This window comes from Branchiostoma lanceolatum, chromosome 19 (genome assembly GCF_035083965.1).
Source record: "Branchiostoma lanceolatum isolate klBraLanc5 chromosome 19, klBraLanc5.hap2, whole genome shotgun sequence".
Classification (NCBI taxonomy): domain Eukaryota; kingdom Metazoa; phylum Chordata; class Leptocardii; order Amphioxiformes; family Branchiostomatidae; genus Branchiostoma; species Branchiostoma lanceolatum.
The window spans coordinates 1,438,183-1,451,742 of record NC_089740.1 but is presented as its reverse complement, the minus strand read 5'-3'; the positions used below and the strand labels follow the sequence as shown (position 1 = coordinate 1,451,742).

At 41.2% G+C, this 13,560-nt stretch overlaps 2 protein-coding genes across 3 annotated transcripts in view; both read left to right on the top strand.

Moving 5' to 3' along the window:
- The window catches only part of LOC136424924 (microfibril-associated glycoprotein 4-like), a 41,652-nt gene extending 28,407 nt beyond the window's left edge, over positions 1-13,245 (top strand). For both annotated transcript variants that reach the window (XM_066413573.1, XM_066413575.1), the window contains exons 7-8: positions 8,464-8,615; positions 12,896-13,245. In XM_066413573.1, the coding sequence (XP_066269670.1) occupies positions 8,464-8,615; positions 12,896-13,058 (315 nt within the window). In that variant the 3' untranslated portion in view covers positions 13,059-13,245. The remainder of the gene's footprint in view (positions 1-8,463; positions 8,616-12,895) is intronic.
- Positions 1,017-2,406, top strand: LOC136425396 (uncharacterized). Its single transcript, XM_066414254.1, has 2 exons — positions 1,017-1,672; positions 2,269-2,406. Exons 1-2 carry the CDS (start codon positions 1,436-1,438, stop codon positions 2,404-2,406), a joined length of 375 nt encoding a protein of 124 aa, XP_066270351.1. The 5' UTR covers positions 1,017-1,435.
- Positions 13,246-13,560: the final 315 nt, after the last annotated feature.

Sequence of the window (13,560 nt, the reverse complement as noted above, 5' to 3'; positions counted from 1 at the left end):
TAAATGAACGGATTTTTATGTAAGAATATGTGATATAATGGTGAGTTTATTTACATGTTGTACTATCACAATACACAGAAATATTTCACGGAGGTCTGACACTCAAAAACCTATTTCGGGAGAGTTGTTTTACATACAGCACTAGATCGTCGATTACAATGGATATGTTGATATGTATCCAGTTTTTTCCAATACTGACAAACGGCATTGATATGAATAATAATTATTGTTACAGATTATGAAACATATTATGAAAATCAGTGCTTTTTTCAGTTCAAGCCTTTCGGGAAAGTATTCGCAGACAGTTTCGCAGTTTTGCAACGAAGATCATGAGTTAGTGTCCTCAGTTTCTACAGAGGTAAAATTGCGGTTTGTGCAAGAATCCTGCATGAGCGAGTTGTGTGTATGGCTCGTCCCTGTAGTTTTCCATCGACAGGTTCATTGACCTGATTGACACGTCTATTGTGTGATTCTGCTTGTCCCTAGAACAGGGGCTGATCAGAGTCCGCCCGTCCTGTCCTCGTTATCGTCCCACATGCTGAGGAAGCAAACAGCTGATAGAGGAACAAACATTTGTCCAAAAGCCGATTCAACAACAACAAATCCATTCTGACCCTACAGGTGATATGGACGTCGCACTATTTTGTGTACAAATGCAGATTTGAGGCTGAGAAAGTCATCAAGCGGCAAACAGGTATTTCTGTTGTTGTTTGTCTTTTCTGAGTATGCGGATGAATATGAGTTGATTTTAGTATTTTACTGGGGGTTTGGTCATATCATAAGATATGAACGTTTGTCTCTTCTTCCGCACACATCATTTGGACCTTGTACGGCCGCAAAGTTGTCCCGTGTAATAGCAGACGCACTCTTCTCATGAGACAGTTCTCATGAGACAGTTGGATGGAACTGAACACCGCTTGATAGAACAACGCTGACTAGCGGAGGTAGCCTGAACGCCAGCAATCTTATAGAAGCCGCCCTACCATACAATATAGAAGGAAAGAGGCCTTTATAAGGACACACGTTTGTCATTGATACTGGTACACAGACTATACGCAAACTCGCTGAGTATGGGTGTGTTTGCGGCTGTTTAAATGATCACCTGATATTTCTGATACAAACTTTTTGTGAGCTTTGTTATGTTTGAGGATTAAGCCAATCGGATTTAACTCTTGCCAGTCGCCAACACTACTTTGCACATTAACACCTATTGTCTCCCAAAAACAGCTCTCAAATTGATCAACACCCCTTTACATTTTCCTGGTATAGTTGATTTTTTTTCTAAAGTTCGGAGACATAGAACTCAATTTTTCTCACCTTGAGTCTATATTACTAAGTTGTCAAAGAAATCCTAAGTTCACATTCAAAAGAGCAAACAATTTCAGCAGCCCCGAGGAAAATTGACCACTGCTGGAAAAACAAGAACTGATCAAAAATGGCGGCAGAGAAACTTGGAGTCCTGTTGGTGTTTGTAGCGGTTCTTTCTCGGTGTGCTGCTGACTGTGATCAGCGGCTGACGGTATCAGCGACAGACTCCCCGGCATGCGCGGACCGAGCACAGGACTGCCGCAAACTCGCGGAGGAGTCACAGAAACGACAGCAGAAAATACAGGCGGTGAAGGAACACAGCATGGCGGATACTACCATGTTGGAAAATGAACACAAGATGCAGGTAACGTGTTTCAATACATTTTACATTCAATAAGAGGTATATGATTCTACCACTCGTGACCACAAGAAGAAGCAATCATTCTGTAGGTTATTTGGGTGGGTAAATTGTGGGTTTATTGTCTATTCAACAACAATAACACCAGGCATCAAAACATAGTAAAGAGAAAACAAATACACACTGAAATTCAGTAAGTTATTAGATATCGCTGAAATGTCTTTGTGCCAGAATGGACAAAAATACAAGAGTGACAACTAATGCTCTTTACTAATTACTTTTACCAAGATGATTAGGTTTTTGTAGCAGTATAACTAAAGAAGCTATAAATTAATCTGTAAGATACCTGGTATGTTGGTAGGTGTTGACACAATGAAGCTTAAGTTTGATTACGAGCCTTCTGGCGGTTTTCTAAGGTACTGCAGGAAACCTTCCGGTTTTAATTTATTGTTGCATCAGTTTCGGAGTTCGCAGGGGATGTCATCCATATAATCAAATCAGTATGGCCTTACAGTGTAGTACCTGTATATGTAGCTAGGTGAACATTTCACTCACATACCATCACCGTTACATAAATCTCATTTCACCATTGACAACCACAGATTGAGGGAAGGAAGGCGTCGGGACAAGCTGCTACAGAACATGACTCCAAAGTGAGGGGCATCCTGGAGGACATGGGACGGCTCCAGAGACTCTTTACCGACAGCGAGCCTCAGTATGAACAACTTCAAGAAAGTTGATGAAATGAAGAAATTGTTGCTGAAGTAAGCGTAATAGATAATACATGTCTTAAGTGCCTTGAACAAACAAACTTTTTTCAAAAGCCCGACTTGTGGCATACCAAATGGGCATTTGAAAAAAAATATGTTAACATCTGATTCAAGACACTCTAGCAGATGCCATGAAGATTACCATAGAATTTATCTAGCTAACAATGCTAACAATATCTGGAAAACATCAGCACTCACCAAGCATCTAAAAACGTATACCTCATTCGGACATGATATTTTTTCTTTGAATAGGTTTAGAGTATGCATGATCTGTTAACTTCTCCCCGCAAATTTGTGCCATGATATGAGGGCATATTGAAGTGAAGAAGTCTGCATTGAAGATGTCTTTTGGGGATCAATGAACAGTAAACTGTTGTGCCTTCAGCCAATTTTATTGTGTGTTCCATTGTAGCTTTAGATGATAATAGATTTGAGACCTATTTTGACCCCGCTATATGACTGAGCCATTATCCTTGATAACACTTGTCCTACAATGTCCAGTCTGGAGGCCGGAGGGCTGTCCCGCCTGGATGGACCGGGTGTGGGCCGGACAGACGAGGTGGACGCTGGGCAGGGTGCTACTGACCAGCCGAGAGGTAAACCCATAGGTTTGTTATTAATAAACGTAAAATATTCACACACTCATTCATTTACTCACTCACTCACTCACTCACTCCATCCCTACCTCACTCACTCACTCATTCACTCATTCACCCATTCACTCATTCACTCTCTCAGTAACTTACTCGGTCACTCACCCACCCGCTCATTCATTCCTTCATTCATTTACTAACGCACTCATTCATTCATTCATTAATTCATTAATTCACTAAATCACTCACCACGTATTCATTTATTCATTCACTCACTCACTCTTTCTCTTACTCGCTCACTCAGGAACTCAGTCACACTCACTCACGAACTCACGACAGTATGAGTCCAGTGCTGATGGAGTCTACAGTGTTGTTGTTGTTTTTGACAGATTGTTCCGATGTGAAGAGACAGGGCGAGTCCAGTGCTGATGGAGTTGACAGGGTTGTTGTTGTTTTCGACAGATTGTTCCGATGTGAAGAGACAGGATGAGTTCAGTGCTGATGGAGTCTACAGTGTTGTTGTTGTTGTTGACAGATTGTTCCGATGTGAAGAGACAGGACGAGTCCAATGATGATGGAGTCTACAGTGTTGTTTTTGTTGACAGATTGTTCCGATGTGAAGAGACAGGATGAGTCCAGTGCTGATGGAGTCTACAGTGCTGTTGTTGTTGACAGATTGTTCCAATGTGAAGAGACAGGATGAGTCCAGTGCTGATGGAGTCTACAGTGTCGTTGCTGTTTTTGACAGATTGTTCTGATGTGAAGACACAGGATGAGTCCAGTGCTGATGGAGTCTACAGTGCTGTTGTTGTTTTTGACGGATTGTTCCGATGTGAAGAGACAGGATGAGTCCAGTGCTGATGGAGTCTACAGTGTTGTTGTTGTTTTTGACAGATTGTTCTGATGTGAAGAGACAGGATGAGTCCAGTGCTGATGGAGTCTACAGTGTCGTTGCTGTTTTTGACAGATTGTTCTGATGTGAAGAGACAGGATGAGTCCAGTGCTGATGGAGTCTACAGTGTTGTTGTTGTTTTTGACAGATTGTTCTGATGTGAAGACACAGGGCGAGTCCAGTGCTGATGGAGTTGACAGGGTTGTTGTTGTTTTTGACAGATTGTTCCGATGTGAAGAGACAGGATGAGTCCAGTGCTGATGGAGTCTACAGTGTTGTTGTTGTTTTTGACAGATTGTTCTGATGTGAAGAGACAGGATGAGTCCAGTGCTGATGGAGTCTACAGTGTTGTTGTTGTTTTTGACAGATTGTTCTGATGTGAAGAGACAGGATGAGTCCAGTGCTGATGGAGTCTACAGTGTTGTTGTTGTTTTTGACGGATTGTTCCGATGTGAAGAGACAGGATGAGTCCAGTGCTGATGGAGTCTACAGTGTTGTTGTTGTTTTTGACAGATTGTTCCGATGTGAAGAGACAGGATGAGTCCAGTGCTGATGGAGTCTACAGTGTTGTTGTTGTTTTTGACAGATTGTTCTGATGTGAAGAGACAGGATGAGTCCAGTGCTGATGGAGTCTACAGTGTCGTTGCTGTTTTTGACAGATTGTTCTGATGTGAAGAGACAGGATGAGTCCAGTGCTGATGGAGTCTACAGTGTTGTTGTTGTTTTTGACAGATTGTTCTGATGTGAAGAGACAGGATGAGTCCAGTGCTGATGGAGTCTACAGTGTCGTTGCTGTTTTTGACAGATTGTTCTGATGTGAAGACACAGGATGAGTCCAGTGCTGATGGAGTCTACAGTGCTGTTGTTGTTTTTGACAGATTGTTCCGATGTGAAGACACAGGACGAGTCCAGCGCTGATGGAGTCTACAGTGTTGATGTTGTTGACAGATTGTTTCGATGTGAAGAGACAGGATGAGTCCAGTGCTGATGGAGTCTACAGTGTTGTTGTTGTTTTTGACAGATTGTTCCGATGTGAAGAGACAGGATGAGTCCAATGATGATGGAGTCTACAGTGTTGTTGTTGTTGACGGATTGTTCCGATGTGAAGAGACAGGATGAGTCCAGTGCTGATGGAGTCTACAGTGTAGTTGTTGTTTTTGACAGATTGTTCCGATGTGAAGAGACAGGATGAGTTCAGTGCTGATGGAGTCTACAGTGTAGTTGTTGTTTTTGACAGATTGTTCCGATGTGAAGAGACAGGATGAGTTCAGTGCTGATGGAGTCTACAGTGTTGTTGTTGTTTTTGACAGATTGTTCTGATGTGAAGAGACAGGATGAGTCCAATGATGATGGAGTGTACAGTGTTGTTGTTGTTTTTGACAGATTGTTCCGATGTAAAGAAACAGGATGAGTCCAGTGCTGATGAAGTCTACAGTGTTGTTGTTGATGACAGATTGTTCCGATGTGAAGAGACAGGACGAGTCCAGTGCTGATGGAGTCTACAGTGTTGTTGTTGTTTTTGACAGATTGTTCTGATGTGAAGAGACAGGATGAGTCCAGTGCTGATGGAGTCTACAGTGTTGTTGTTGTTTTTGACAGATTGTTCTGATGTGAAGACACAGGATGAGTCCAGTGCTGATGGAGTCTACAGTGCTGTTGTTGTTTTTGACAGATTGTTCCGATGTGAAGACACAGGGCGAGTCCAGTGCTGATGGAGTTGACAGGGTTGTTGTGGTTTTTGACAGATTGTTCCGATGACATGTGAAGAGACAGGATGAGTTCCGTGCTGATGGAGTTGACAGGGTTGTTGTTGTTTTTGACAGATTGTTCCAATGTGAAGAGACAGGATGAGTCCAGTGCTGATGGAGTCCACAGTGTTGTTGTTATTTTGACGGATTGTTCTGATGTGAAGAGACAGGACGAGTCCAGCGCTGATGGAGTCTACAGTGTTGTTGTTGTTGACAGATTGTTTCGATGTGAAGGGACAGGATGAGTCCAGTGCTGATGGTGTCTACAGTGTAGTTGTTGTTTTTGACAGATTGTTCTGATGTGAAGACACAGGATGAGTCCAGTGCTGATGGAGTCTACAGTGCTGTTGTTGTTTTTGACAGATTGTTCCGATGTGAAGACACAGGGCGAGTCCAGTGCTGATGGAGTTGATAGGGTTGTTGTTGTTTTTGACAGATTGTTCCGATTACATGTGAAGAGACAGGATGAGTTCCGTGCTGATGGAGTTGACAGGGTTGTTGTTGTTGTTTTTGACAGATTGTTCCGATGTGAAGAGACAGGATTAGTCCAGTGCTGATGGTGTCTACAGTGTTGTTGTTGTTTTTGACAGATTGTTCCGATGTGAAGAGACAGGACGAGTCCAGCGCTGATGGAGTCTACAGTGTTGATGTTGTTGACGGATTGTTTCGATGTGAAGGGACAAGATGAGTCCAGTGCTGATGGAGTCTACAGTGTAGTCGTTGTTTTTGACAGATTGTTCCGATGTGAAGAGACAGGATGAGTTCAGTGCTGATGGAGTCTACAGTGTTGTTGTTGTTTTTGACAGATTGTTCCGATGTGAAGAGACAGGACGAGTCCAATGATGATGGAGTCTACAGTGTTGTTTTTGTTGACAGATTGTTGCGATGTGAAGAGACAGGATGAGTTCAGTGCTGATGGAGTCTACAGTGTAGTTGTTGTTTTTGACAGATTGTTGCGATGTGAAGAGACAGGATGAGTTCAGTGCTGATGGAGTCTACAGTGTTGTTGTTTTTGACAGATTGTTGCGATGTGAAGAGACAGGATGAGTTCAGTGCTGATGGAGTCTACAGTGTTGTTGTTGTTTTTGACAGATTGTTGCGATGTGAAGAGACAGGATGAGTTCAGTGCTGATGGAGTCTACAGTGTAGTTGTTGTTTTTGACAGATTTTTGCGATGTGAAGAGACAGGATGAGTTCAGTGCTGATGGAGTGTACAGTGTTGTTGTTTTTGACAGATTGTTCCGATGTGAAGAGACAGGATGAGTTCAGTGCTGATGGAGTCTACAGTGTAGTTGTTGTTTTTGACAGATTGTTGCGATGTGAAGAGACAGGATGAGTTCAGTGCTGATGGAGTCTACAGTGTTGTTGTTTTTGACAGATTGTTGCGATGTGAAGAGACAGGATGAGTTCAGTGCTGATGGAGTCTACAGTGTAGTTGTTGTTTTTGACAGATAGTTGCGATGTGAAGAGACAGGGCGAGTTCAGTGCTGATGGAGTCTACAGTGTTGTTGTTGTTTTTGACAGATTGTTCTGATGTGAAGAGACAGGACGAGTCCAATGATGATGGAGTCTACAGTGTTGTTGTTTTTTTTTGACAGATTGTTCCGATGTGAAGAGACAGGATGAGTCCAGTGCTGATGGAGTCTACAGTGTTGTTGTTGATGGTGAGGATGTGCGCGTGTTCTGTGACATGACTACAGCAGGGGGAGGCTGGACTGTCATACAGAGGAGGATGAGCGGTGGAGAAAACTTCTTCCGGTGAGTTCTAAAAGACACAGGAACCCATGTCCCTCTTTCGCAGTCTATAAAAACGGGGTTGTTTTTCGGTCCGTGCGTGTGTTTGTTTGTTTGTTTGTTTGTTTGTTTGTTTGTTTGTTTGCCCTGGTGTGTGTCGATAGTTGTAAGTGACAGGATGTAATGCAGAATATAGTGCAAACAGACACTGGCAGGATGGGAAGGTTGGTCCCTCAGCGGGCAGAATGGGGAGGTTGGCTCGGCGCAGGTGCAAATAAAGTTGTTCCCACATCGACAGAATTAGCGAGAAATTCATAATTAATTGAAATTATGACATTCACAAATCTCGAAATAATCCTTAATTGTATGAGAGATTTTACTTCCTGTTGCTCGTTGTCTAAGATACTTTCCAGGACGATTAAGGAAATCTAAAATGGTCATGAAAATCTATTTAGTTTGGGGAGTGCTGCACATGGTCAGACAAGCCGGGCTCTTACATGGATGTTTCCTATATATTTTGTAGAAGCTGGGATGAGTACAGGACAGGTTTTGGGCAGCCGACTGCAGAGTACTGGCTGGGAAATGACCGGCTGCACCAGCTGACCACCGGGCGGGACTACCTGCTGTATGTGCAGCTGGAGGACCAGGAAGGACTGAAGGCCTTCGCACAGTACTCATCATTCCAGGTGACATGTCTCTTACTGAGGAACATCATTGCCTCCGGAACAACGGATTGTAATCAGTTCGTGTGTTTGTTTCTTTCTTTGTCTGTTTGTTTGTTTGTTTGTTTGTTTTGTTGTGTGTCAAATATTATTTGAATATTTAAAAGTGACAGCCTGTCAGGATGTAAGGCAGAAATTGTGTAATAGGATACTTGGAGGATTGGAAGTCAGTGGAGGCTTTAGTCCAATTTTGTAGACAGGCAAGCTGACTCATGACTACTCGCACACAGGTCGTTAGGGGTACTCATTTGGAGCTTATATCTGTAGTCTTCCTCTTAGGATGATCCATGTCTTCAACAATATTTAACAAAATAGAATTGTCTGCTGCCTTGTTTCAGATCGGAAGTGCAGAGGAGAAGTACAGACTGCGTGTATCCGGGTATAACGGTTCTGCAGGGGACGCTCTGGACAAACATGACCAGCAGTTCTTCAGCACAAAGGACAGGGATAATGACGGGAATGCGGCCATCAATTGTGCTGAAGGGTACAGGTAGGTTCTACCGACAATCATCATCTAATCTAAACCATTTCAGTCTAAAGCTTTTGAAAGGATTCACATTGAGCGAGATGTGTGAATATATAGTGTTCCAAAGTATCTCTGAGCATGTTTTCTCAGATTTTATTATCTCCATGAAAAATGGAGATATTGTTTTGGGTGTGTCTGTGTGTGTGTTTGTTTGTTTGTCTGTCTGTCTGTTTGTGTGTTTCCGCACTTCTGTAGTCAGCATAACTCGGGAACCTCTTGATGGATTACGATGATATTTGGTATGTGGGCAGGTGTTGTGAAGCCGAAGTTCAAGGTTGATTTTGGGCCCCCTGGTATGTGACCTTGGTACTGCAGCAGACCTTCAATTTTCGTATCTTTTGACCTGGACGTGTTGTGGTCTTGATTTTTGGGTGGTAGATAGCTTGTGATGTAATAAAAAAGTGGTGTAGGTTTGGGCCCCCTAGCAGCTTCCTCTGGAACTGCAGGGGCCTTTTTGGGAAAATCTTCTCAGGAGGATAACTGAACAAAGGAACAACCGATTTCCATGATATTTAGTATGCAGGTAGCTTAGATAAAGATATACACAATGAAGTGCAAATTATGCTAATCGGGACTTAATTTGCAAAGCTAATGAGGAAAATCTATATTTGCAGTGTTTTCCATTATCAGACTCAAATACATGTAACGTATGTAGTTTATGGAAAGTTGATCATCAACAGATACCAATTATGCAAATAAATTCCTAATTTGCATAGTTAATGCAAAACACCATATCTAATCTAATTGGAAAATTATAGGACTGTCAATATGATACTTAGTATGCAGGTAGCTTAGACAGAGATATATACATAATGAAGTGCAAATTATGCTAATTGTGACTTAATTTGCATAGCTAATGAGGAAAATCTATATTTGCAGTGTTTCCCATTATCAGACTCAAATACATGTAACATATGTAGTTCATGGAAAGTGGAGCAACAACAGATACCAATTATGCAAATAAATTCCTGATTTGCATAATCAATACAAAAACACCTGTCAATATTGCAACATGTGTAAGTTAGAAAAGGTGTTTATGACCAAGCATATATTATGCAAATGTGCAAGTCATTTGCATGTATAGAATTGTTCATGGAGATATGAGGTCGTGGAACTCTTGTTTATTGTGAAATCACTGAATTTATGGTTTTGGTAACTTTATGGGTTTTCTGATTTACCTTTTCTTACGCGTGAAAGTTGCAAACCGAAATTGAGTTAATTTGTCCGACAAGTACCAGCAGTAAATGATTTCTTCACATGTCTGATCTCAGATTTGACAAAGTACTGAAATGAATACATCAACTTTTACCAAAGAAAGCAGACATAGGGGTACTCCACTGGAAGGACATGGTTGGAAATTTTAACTTTGTTTTTAAGTTTGTTGCCTTTTTGTTGTTACCTTCGCCGAGAAGGTTATGCAGAGGGTAGCGTTTGTATGTGTGTATGTATGTAATGTACAGCATAACTCGAGAAGCCTTGGATGGATTGTCTTGATATTTGGTAGGTGGGTAGGTCTTGATAAGACTAGGAAATGATTAGATTTTGGGTCCCCTAGCGGCTTGTTATGGTACTGCAGCAGAACTTCCTGTTTTGATATCTCGTGTTCTGGACATGCTATGGAACTGATTTTTGAGTGGTAGATAGCTCTTTGGACAGAGAGTAAGTGATATGGGTTTGGGCAGGAGCAGGTTTTGCATCTGACTTTGAAAGGGAATAACTCAAGAAGGGCTTGATGGATGGCAATGATTTTTGGTAAGTAGATAGCTTGAGTGATGATGAACATGATTAGATACGTTTTATGCAAATCAGTATCTAATTTGCATAATTAATGAGGAAAGTTTATACATCCGCCAAATTCCATGATAGGACTCTGAAACATGTGACATATGTAAGTGAGGAAGAGAGAAATATTAATTGATATGAACTATGTAAATGAAGACCTCATTTGCATAATTAATGAGAAAATACTATAACTCAAGATGGCCTTGATGGATGGTCATGATTTTTGGTATGTCGATAGCTTGTGTGATGCTTAGAATGATTGGCCGATAATTATGCAAATCAGATTCTAATTTGCATAATTAATGAAGCAACTTTAAAAATCTGCTTTGTGCCATGATATGACTATTCAAATTGTAACTGAGGAAGAGAGGAATGTTGAAGTAAAAAATATGCAAATGTGGGCCTAATTTGCATACTTGAATGAGAAACTACTATAATTCCATACTGGTAAATGACGGAAATTTCATGCATTTAATACTTTTTTGTGGCATCAGGAATTTATGTGAATGTGAACATCGTTGAATCAAATTATGCTGATAAGGGCCTCATTTGCATAATTGATGATCAATATTAGCATCACCTTCTTTGTTAAGCTCATACTTTGTTAAGCTCATACTTTGGACATGTCATATTTTAAGACAATCAACTGATGAGAAACACTCCTAATACGTCAGTCACAATGGTTAAAATCATTTGGCGAAGGTATGAGGTCGTGGAACTCTAGTTTTTTATTTGATAAACGGAGCAAGGCAAATAGCAATTCACATGTAGTCTAGTGCCCAAGGGTTCCAAGTTTCAAGGGTTTCAAGGGATACAAGTTTCTATGAAAGAATAACATTGAATGTGGAGAATACTTATAATAACCAACAAGAGTTCTACGACCTCATACCTTCGCCAAATGATTTTGACCTTTATGACTGACGTATTAGGAGTGTTTTTCATCAATCAAAAATCATACCAGTTGATCCTCCTCACCCAAATAACATAAGTTGTCCAAACCTCCTTGTTATGATTATGAGCTTAACAAAGAAGGTTATGCTAACATTTATCATCAATAATGCAAATAAGCTCCTTATTAGCATAATTTGATTCAATGGTGTTCACATTCACACAACTTCTAAATGCCACAAGTTGAAATTGCCGTTATTTACTAGTATGGAATGATAGTAGTTTCTCATTAATTATGCAAATTAGGCCGACATTTGAATAATTTCTATCTATTGACATTCCTCTCTTCCTCAGTTACAAATGTCACATATTTGAATAGTCATATCATGGAACACAGCAGGTTTTTAAAATTGCCTCATTAATTATAATCTGATTTGCATAATTATCATCCAATCATACAAAGCATCATGTAAGCTATCTACATACCAAAAATCATGACCATCCATCATGACCATCCATCAAGCCCATCTCGAGTTATAGTATTTTCTCATTAATTATGTAAATGAGGTTCTCATTTGCATAGCTGATATCTATTAATATTTCTCTCTTCCTCAGTTAGATATGTCACATGTTTGCGAGTCCTATCATGGAAATTGATGGATGTATAAACTTTCCTCATTAATTATGCAAATTAGTTACTGATTTGCACAATAAGTATCCAATCATGTACATCATCGCTCAAGCTATGTACTTGCAAAAAATCATGACCTTCCATCAAGCCCTTCTTGAGTTATTCCCTTTCAAAGTCTGAAGCAAAACCTGCCCCTGCAGTTCCAAAAAAGTTGCTAGGGGGCCCAAACCTATACCACTTACTCTCTGCCCAACGAGCTATCTACCACTCAAAAATCAGTTCCATAGCATGTCCACAACACGAGATATCATAACAGGAAGTTCCGCTGCAGTACCGTAACAAGCCGCTAGGGGGCCCAAAATCTAATCATTTTCAGGTTTCATCGAGACCTATCAACATACCAAATACCAAGACAATCCTTCCAAGAATTCTCGACTTATCGTGTTCACTAACAGACACACAGACATGCTCGGTAAAATATAACCTTCTCACATTCCACACCAATGAATACAGCTAGCTGACAGCCAATTTGTCCCTGGCAGTAACTGACGTTTCCTGCCTGCCTCATGACCCCTCATGACCCCTCATGACCAACTTTGCACCCCTCTACTCGTATCAATATCCCTTAAAACAACACAGCCCACACGTCGCAACCAGAAGCATAGTATGAGCATACAATTTAACACATTTTTACACTTTTCTCGTTAATTATGCAAAACACTTCGCCCAAAATCTAATCATCTTGAGATTTCCCACATACACACCGACACACCAACTACGACAACAAACCATCCAGGCGTTCTCGACTTATTCTGTTCACTAACAGACACACAGACAAGCATCATCGAATAACCTTCTCGACGAAAATTTCGTCGACGAAGGTAACTACTTTTGTATCCTCATGTTAAACCATTTTCTTCCCTGCCCTGCCTCCCCTGTACAGAGGAGGCTGGTGGTATTACCCAGGCTGTGTCCAGACTAACCTGAACGGACTGTACCAAGGCTCGGGGAACCTGGGGAGGGGAGTCACCTGGCTGCCATGGAGAGGAAACCACAGCCTCAAGCGCACAGAGATGAAGATTCGACCTAAAGGCTTTGTTGTATAGTGTGTGGGCTTTATGATGCACACTTTGATTCTTCATTGCAAAGTTAACGTTCTGATATGTTCTCGGATTTTAGCTGTAACGTAAATTAGAAATGCCGCAGACTAACACAATAATAATGTCAGTTTCTTACCAGTTGTAACAGGTTATGCTATGAGAGAAATAAACACGTGGTCATTATAGACATCTATCTGACGTGCTTTTGTATTCTTTTTAAAACTGGGAGTTGTGAGTAGTTGCATTGGAGGTATAACTGTCAAACTTACGCACCGTACAACTGCAGCCCTTGAAACCTGAAGTATCATGGCCTCCCAATGGCATGCTATGCCCAGTACGACATTACCAATCTACAGACAACACAGTTAAGGAAAGCGGAACCCATGAAGACGGCGCACAACTCTCATTGACATCCTAAGGCAAGACGCTGACTAAGGCTGGTATGTCGCAAAATGGTTTCAAATCGCGCTAATCAGTGGCGTGAAATTGCGACTCTTTTGAGAAGCTA

Bases quoted from the DNA above. Each gene is read 5' to 3' on its own strand.
- LOC136425396 (XM_066414254.1), top strand. From the start codon at position 1,436: ATGGCGGCAGAGAAACTTGGAGTCCTGTTGGTGTTTGTAGCGGTTCTT. The intron at 1,673-2,268 runs GTAACGTGTTTC...TGACAACCACAG, and splicing joins AAAATGAACACAAGATGCAG to ATTGAGGGAAGGAAGGCGTC.